This window comes from Melozone crissalis, unplaced genomic scaffold (genome assembly GCF_028551555.1).
Source record: "Melozone crissalis strain CALT ecotype California unplaced genomic scaffold, PUWL_Pcris_2 ptg000004l_1, whole genome shotgun sequence".
Lineage (NCBI taxonomy): Eukaryota > Metazoa > Chordata > Aves > Passeriformes > Passerellidae > Melozone > Melozone crissalis.
Genome location: NW_026535782.1, coordinates 42,336,784 through 42,345,000, shown reverse-complemented (window position 1 = coordinate 42,345,000; position 8,217 = coordinate 42,336,784). Strand labels below are relative to the sequence as shown.

Genomic DNA, 8,217 nt, shown 5'->3' with positions numbered 1-8,217 from the left:
AGTGGAATCCTGACTGCATGTCTGATACAATAAACACCGCCCTCCCGGAGCATCGGGGGCAACAGGCAGAGGCCCCGCACTCCCCACCGCCTGTGCCCCTCTCCACAGCCTGCCGAGGGAAGAATGGAGGGCTGGGAACAGATGGATGAAGGCAGATAGGGCGAGAGAGAGTTAACAAGCCAGGAAACAAAGGGAAGGCACTCCCCTCCCAGCAAGGGAGGAGCCTGCCACCAGGAACTGTCCCCAGCCAGCTCAGGTCCCAGCATGCTTTGTCTGCCCAGCTCCTCTCCAGCACCAGTGTGCATCCCGGCCAAACGATTCCTACACGTCCAGCAACCCTGCCCTGCCTCTTGGCCAGCACCTCTGACAAAGCACCTCCCCCCCTCCAGCGGCCCAAAGCTCTTGGCAATTCCTCTGAAAACGGGGTTTTGCTCTTCTAAACGAGAATTTCTAGAGGTAAACGGGCTAGCCAAGGCCCATGGGCAGCCTGATCTCATTTTCCACCCTCTCAAACCAATGGGGGGAGAATATGCCACCTAGCACACCTACCCCTCAAAGTAGGGCATGGAAGGAATGTGCTTCAAGACCCAGCTAAGGATTAATACAGTCCATCCTTTGTGTCTACCCATGTAAAAATCCAAGTTTCCTTCTGACAGACAAAAAACCTAAAAACAAACCCCAAAGAGGACAGCACTCAGCACCCACTGGTTACAGAGCAGGTGAAGGCAATAACATCCTGAAAGAGAGAAGCTGAGGATAAACCATACAGCCCCTGCTAATCCCTGGAGACAGACAAGCCCTGCTGTGTGTCCGCACCATTATCAAAGGAGAGAGCTGTGAGGTGGGCCCGGCGCAGGAGAGAAGTCCTGGTGAATGAGTCCTCCTGTCTGCAGAGCAGGCTGTGAGAGCACAGCACGAGCCCCAGCGTCCTCCAGACGCACCACCACAGACTGCATGCCCAATCCCTCCAGGCTGGGGAGTCACCCAGGCTCCACCAAGTCTCGCTATCACTGCTTCAAAACACGCTGGCTTGCACCTCAAGGAACATCACAAGGGCTTTGATACTGCATTCAAGTAACTTGGTTGAATCCTGCTGTGCTCACCACACTGGGGCACTGGGCTTCCTGTGTTTGGTGACAGGAGAGGCAGGCACAAACCCCTCACCAGGGGCTATTTTCCATACCTGATTTGCACAGGTGGATGACCTGTGACATGGTACAGAGCAATACAGGATCAGGCCTTTCCATCCAGTACCTCCTTTTTCTCCCCACATGTACCCCAGATGTTTAGCAAGATCCTGACAATTTACACCGTCCTAGAGAGGGTCTGGAATGCTTCAAGCCCTAGCATAGGTGGAAAATGCTGTGTCTGAGCTGTCACCCCTGAATCCTAGCACCTGGGAATTAAAAGCACTGTCACCCAAGACACTAACTGGTTGGAGGGCCACAGAGGAGCAGCATACAGGAACAGGCTGCAGTAAAGGCAGCACACGGTGGAACTGGGATCCCAGATCCATTATTTACCATCTTTGTTCATGTTCTGGATAAAGGTGGCAACAAAGCCTGTTACTGATGATTCCCACAGGACACTTAATCAAGAGGGGCTGCCAACACCAATCAAGAGAGAATAATAAAGCAAAAGGGAACTGGAGATAAAAAACAGAGGTTGAAAATAGACGGTGATTTACAATCACAGGAAAACAATCTGAACTAGAGGTATTCAACGAAAGGGGTTTGGGGAGGGATGGGAAGATGTTGGAGATCCTAGAAGAGGTCTCCTACGATACAGCTGACAGTGCATTAAGGCCAATTCTGAAACCTGATAGTGCTGGTGATGGGGAAAGCCAAGGAGACCCAAAGCAGCCAATGCAGAGGCATCACATTACAGATCGCTCGAGGGTAGTCCTCCACTGCCAGGCACTGGAAATGCCACACCTCAAAAGCAGTGTTGCCCCCAAGCTGCCCAGCAGATGAAGAAACTAGGAAAAATTGAAGGACCAGCAAAAGTGAGCAGTGGTGGATGTACTGGGAAGCAAAATACAATCCAACTGAACAAATTAATAGCCAAGGAGCACATGGCGACCACCTGCAAGAACCCAAAGGGTGCAGACACCAAAGCAGAGGGCAGCCCTTCTGCTGGCCTGCAGGAGCACAGCACAACAGTAGTGGTGAGAACCAGACACAGGTAACGCCAGCCCTCATGCAGGGACCGGGCAGGCCGCTGGGTAGTCTCGCCACTCTGGCCCCACACGGTTTGAGCCAATGAAAACATGAGCAGGCAAGCACCAGGGAATATATCTACACATCAGCACACTGGCTTGGGAGAACTTCTACCCAAGTGATCTGCTGTGGTAACAGGAAACCCAGCACCTCATGGGCTCTGTCCACTGAGCTTCCAGCTCAGGTCATTCCAGACATTAATTCTAAATCCCATTACAGATCTAACAGATCTGAGCCCTGGGACTTCCAGGCTCTCTGACCTGTTTTACACCTCCCGTCTCAGACCTTTCTCTTACAGGTCCTGGACCACCTCTTCCACTACCAGTCTTCCCAAAACTGTATTCCTTCAATCCTTGAAGGAATAGCTATGTCCTCCCTTTCCACCACACGCTCTGTGAACAGAGTTTAAACCCACACACACCCAAGCTCAAGAAAGGGAAGTGAGAACGCTGGAATAGGGTGTATGACAAATATGCCCCAAACAGTCCAAATCTAAAGCAGTCTGATCAACCACCACTGTGTCTTCAGTATGTGGTAAGGCAAAGCTGAGCTCATCCCCCTTTCTTTGCCATGAAAAGACCAGTGGCCACGTGCAGTATTCCATCAGTTTTTTCTCTTCTTCACCCCTTCCAACCTTACATGGTGACCACAAATAGCAACAGGCAAGAAAAACAACCCCAAAACAATGATGCAATTGAGAAAACCAACCTTGAGACAGACTCTCACACTCACCTAGGTAAATGTCTCCAAATGAACCACTGCCAATCTTTCTGCCCAGCCGATATTTGTTTCCCACTCGAAGCTCCATGGTTCAGTCGTGCTACGAAAAGAGGCACAGAAAGAGCAGTGTCAGAGCAGAAACAGGAAGTGAATCATGTAACACTGCGGAAGAGACCTCCCCACTTCACCCAGTGGCTGAGTAGTTTTAAATCTTTAAATACTTCACTTTTTACATGGCTTCTATCACCTCTCCTCATCTCCTGAACTTCCAGGGACAACATGAGCAAGAAACATTGCAGGAACAAAACACCCTCAAGCATGTTTTTCCCATGTTCCCACTATTAGAATGATTGAACCTCTTCCCCACCTTTTTCCTCAGAGACTAGGAAGGGGTTCAGGAAAGCCGTTCTAAGAAGGTTTCATTGTGTGATCACGCCACACTACTGCAAAGAGGTACTGCTTCTTGTACCTTACAGTACCTGGCACTGGGACACAAGTACCTTGTGAGACACAGAAGTGTCAGGCATAATAAACCCTGTGAGGAGTTTCCCTCTGACCCAGCCCTACTCCAACACCTCGGTGGTGGTGGTGGTGAAGCACAGGACCCGAGGGCTGTGAGGGACAGACAGACTGCCAGGAGAAAGCGACTCCATCTCTCCTAGGTGGGGCCCAGGACAGGGGACAGGGAGGAGACGTCTCGCTGAACTGAACCCTGGCTAGGAACACCCCTTGCTCATCTCCATACACTTCTGCTGACGTGATCACCACCTCCTTTGGTCTACCTGAGCCTCTCCAACTCTCCTGCCTACCTTTTGCTTTGAGCAGTTCAGGCTTTTCCTCATCCCTCAACCTGAGATGATTAGCTAACCCTTTGACCTTTGGATATACCCCATCAACACGCCCAGGCTCAGCCTATTCACCTTCCACAGAAAACCAACTAGGTGGAAGAACCACAGCCACAGAGTTTTGTTCTCTTTGCCAACCTCAACTTCTGCTGCAAAGACCTTGGCCAAACACAGCTCCAGCAGTTCCCATCTTAACAGCCCCCTTTCCCTTGCCTCTTCTATGGCCACCAACTTATTCTAGGAACCACATCTCTTCCTGAGACAGACAATGTGTCTCCTTTTAGAGGGATTTGCCACAGTCCTAATTTATGCAATGCCACATTATTAGCGTACAAAATGCAGACACAGAGCCTGTTGGGGACAGGAAAGGTGAGGAATGATTCATGTTTTCACAAGTGGGAGCAAGGAACTTTCCCTTGCTGGAGCTTGGTGGGAAGGAAGCATCACTGAAGGAAATAAAGGAGAAATGGCCTTGTGAGGCAGAAGTACAAAAAAATAATCCCAGCCACAGGATTCTGAGCATACTATAAACCCAGAGCTGCTTCTTCTGCCCCAGGAGATGGGATTACAGAAAGAAGAATGGACGGGCAGCGGAGATGTACAGGGAAATAATCCTATCAAGGCATTCAGGGGACATTGTGAACCCTGAAAGCAGAGCTCCAGTCACCAGAAACCACACACAAAACACTCAGAGGTGGAGTCCCCTCACCTAGCATTTGCTTATGCATGTGGGTTTCTGGGCATCTGAAGTCTACAAAACCCTGTGGCTATTTCTGACTTTCTTACTATCAGGAATGTAGGCAGAGCCTTGGGAACTGAACCAGGAGGCAGGCGTACCTGGGTGAGGGCGCAGCAAACAGACATGATTTTTATCCGCTGCCTGCTGTTCTGTATAACCACATTAACATACATCTGACTTGCTGACACTCCTACTCCAATAAACGATCAAAGGTCTGTGTCCTCGGGAACCCGTCACACCACTGTCAAGAAGACAGCTCTCCATCCTCCTTCCTTCATGGAGCGTTTACCCAGGCCTGGGAACCCCAAACACCTCCACCTGAGTCCAGTTCCCAGCTGGGGTGAGCACAGCCAAGCAGAGACTGGGCAAGAGGTCCCGGAGGGTCTGCGCCGCACTGGGACGCAGCAGGTACTGCTCTGCAACACCACAGTCCCAAACCTAAACTCGGACCCACCCTCCTGGGACAGGCAGGAGCCAGGTTAAGAAGGGATTCTCACACAACGAGGCAGCAGCCCTTGTAGCTGATTAAGCAACAGGCTCCAAAGGGGAATCTAAAAAATGCTCCGGGGCGCGGGGGTGGAAGCGGGAAGCAGGATAATGGAGTAAAAAAAATCATGGTCTCGCACAGCTGTCATTTTGCCTTATCTCCCCCCCAACACACATACACACACAAGTGTGAGTAGAAAACCTGGGCTGAAGAGAGCCAGAGAGCAAGAGCCTGGATTCCTGGTAAGAGGGCAGGACACACACATCCCACCCCCTCAACAACTGGTCCAGGAGTTCAAACATTATCCCATTTGCTTCTATTTCACACATGTAACCCCACCACCATCTACGGTTTCCGCCCTTTATCTTTTCATCCTCAGGTCTACTGTTACAAGGAAAAAAATTGTACCCACAAAATATATATTCTTATATGTGAAATCTGTATCACCCCTCTATGTATTATTTATACATGTTATATTTAAAAAGCCATCCCTCCTTCCCACCCCCCCCCTCCAGCCTTAACCCCCTCCCCAGCCCTGCCACCTTTCCTGCACTCTACAGCCAAGGCAGCATTCCCAGGGGCTGCAGGGCAATCATTTAGTTAAACCATTTAGTTTTCCATAAGGGATTAACACACATACAACCTCAGAGCGAGAGTGTGCTCTGCATGAGCGTTTGCATACGTGAATATCCAATACTACACAGCCTCAAAAAAATAATAATACTATCCAGCCGCCAGCACTGCTTCCCCACACACCATTTTGCACCAGCCCTTTTTATATAATATAAAATACCCACGTACAGGCACAAAGGCCATTATATAAACACACGATAAGAGTTGATATCACATTGCTGTGCCAGCAACGATGGCGACCAACGATGCAGGGACCATCGGGGGTGGGGGGGGGAAACCATCAAGAGGGGCTGGGGGACAGGAGGGACACCTCTGTCCCACCCGAGGTGGTCGGGAATGAGAAGATGCCCTGTCTAGCAAAAGCCATACAAAACCAAACAACCAAACCTTCGGCTCCATAATGGAGGCTGCCGATCCCAGCACTGCTCCAGCTTTCAGTGGAAGTGTAGGGAGTGGGGTCTGCTTTACCCATAGACCACATTAAGGCTTTACACGGCTTTTTTTTTTTTTTGGGGGGGGGGGGGTGTTGTTTGAAGGGGAAAAAGGATAGGCTGGGAAAACAGTAATTTGAACTGGCTTTAAAATGTGAAGGAAAAACGAGAAAAAAATACATTTTGATTGAAATGCAAAACACCAATCCCCTCCAGACCCTTAGACACTTACAGAAAGGAGACCAGCATATAAGATGGGGGGAGAAAAGAAACCCCAAGCACAGAGCATTTGAACTACATTTGAGGAAGAAATAGCCACAACAGGAAAACAGGAAAGGGGGGACACACACCATAAAATATAATAATAAATGTGTCCCTTACACCCCCACCCCCTACAGGCAAACACTACGCGAAGACAGCCGTACCCGAGCTGTTATTTTTCCGGGTAGGTAACAAAAAGCTGCCACCCCCGGGAACGGCGCTGAACTTCTCCTCGTCCCCCCACTCGCACCCGGCCTCGGCCATTGACCCCCGCCCCTACCGCCCCCCACAAGAGGAAACATCGACCCCACAGTCCCTCCAAACGCAGATACCGCTTCTCCCCCGAAAGAGGCGGTGACGGGGGCCGGGGAGGGAGGCCAGGAGCATCAGCGAACGGAAGGAGTGGGGGGCTCGATCCCCCTGGGGGCGGCCCCCCACCGGAGCCCCGCAGACCCCCGCCGAGAGCACACGGCACCCCCTTCCCCGCCCGGCCCCGCCAGCGGCCAAGCAGGGCCCCGGCAGGCGGAGAAAGGGGAGAAAGGGGAACCCCCCCCCAAAAATCTGCCGGTGGCGGAGGGGGCGACCCCCTCGCCGCGCCCCCACAAAGGGGCTTTTGTCCCCCGCGCCCCCCCGGCCCGGCGCATCGCGCCCTGCCCTCCCCTCCCCCGCCCCCTCCCCCTCCCTCCGCGCACACAAAGAGCCGGAGGGGCCGCCTTTCCCCCGGGGTTTGCGCCCCAAGATGCGGGCGGGCGCCCCCCATACCCACCCTGACGGGAAGGGGGCCGTGTGGGGATGCTGCTCCGCCGGCTGTCAGGGGGCCAGGCGGCCGCGGCGGGGAGGATGACGGAGGATTGGGGAGGGCTGGTGGCGGCCGTGCCCGGCGCGTCCCTCCTTCGCTCGGCTCGGCGCGGCGCGGCGCTGCCTGCCGCCTCCCGCCCGCTCGCCGTCCCCTCCAGCCGGCGTGTGCTCGGCACAGCCCGGCGCTCACCCAGTTTCCATTGAGCCCCGGAGCCAAACCCACTGATGTCACCCAGCGCAGCCCCGGCCCTCCTCCTCCTCCGCCTCCTCCTCCGCCCGCCGTTAAAGGCGCAACCGCCGCCGCTCCCGACGCCTTCCCGCCGCCGTCCCTCAGCTCTGGCGAGCGGGGCAGGCACACACGGGCTCGATTTTGGGGGCCGCGACCCCCCTAAAGGTTTCTCCTCAAAATGGAGCACAGCCCACCCATGGCAGCCCCCCGCAGCAGGGTGGCCCCGCATGGGGATGGTCAAACGAGGGTGCTGGGCCCCATCGCGCCGGCAGCCGATGCCGAGCGGGGGTCCGTCGGGAAGGCCCCACACTGTTCAGGGCTCCTCAGGCCCACGCCCCTCAGGAGTGGGGATGCCCCTTGGGTGAAGCACCTCCAAATCCGCACAAATAACGAAGCACGCACATAAACCCTAATGTGGACAGACAAAGGTCCACAGCGCACCCACCAACAGATGGGTGATAAGGTGGGACTGCCCCCAGACTCTGGGGTGTTTGCGGGCCAGGTGGGCACAGCAAGTCCCAAAGCACCTCCAAAAGCCAGCTGAGTTAGCGGGAGCAGCCAGCATGTATCAGGCCTATATGGGGCTACAGGAGCAAAGCCTGGGGTGGAGAACTATTTGGGGGCTTCTGGGATATGGGGGCTGGATGTGCAAAGGAGCCAGTGGGGGTGCTGTGGAGAGCTCTGGGAGCAGGACTGCAGGAAAGGCTGGAGGCCAGTGCAGTGTGAGCTGGAAGGGACAGAGGGTCCTGTGGAGCAAGAGCCAGATGCTGCCCAGCCTTGGAGGCACCAGGATGCTTCACCAGGGTCCAGGAGCTGCTCTGGGACAGGCATGCAAAAATCAAGAACCCAGTTTCT

General features: G+C 53.9%; 1 protein-coding gene across 4 annotated transcripts in view; it reads right to left on the bottom strand.

Moving 5' to 3' along the window:
* Positions 1 to 7,294, bottom strand: part of CSNK1E (casein kinase 1 epsilon) — a 37,771-nt gene extending 30,477 nt beyond the window's left edge. For all 4 annotated transcript variants that reach the window (XM_054275457.1, XM_054275429.1, XM_054275438.1 and 1 more), the window contains exons 1-2: positions 7,102 to 7,294; positions 2,952 to 3,039 (exon numbers count right to left, since the gene is read on the bottom strand). In XM_054275457.1, coding sequence (XP_054131432.1) covers positions 2,952 to 3,027 — 76 coding nt within the window. In that variant the 5' untranslated portion in view covers positions 3,028 to 3,039; positions 7,102 to 7,294. The remainder of the gene's footprint in view (positions 1 to 2,951; positions 3,040 to 7,101) is intronic.
* Positions 7,295 to 8,217: the final 923 nt, after the last annotated feature.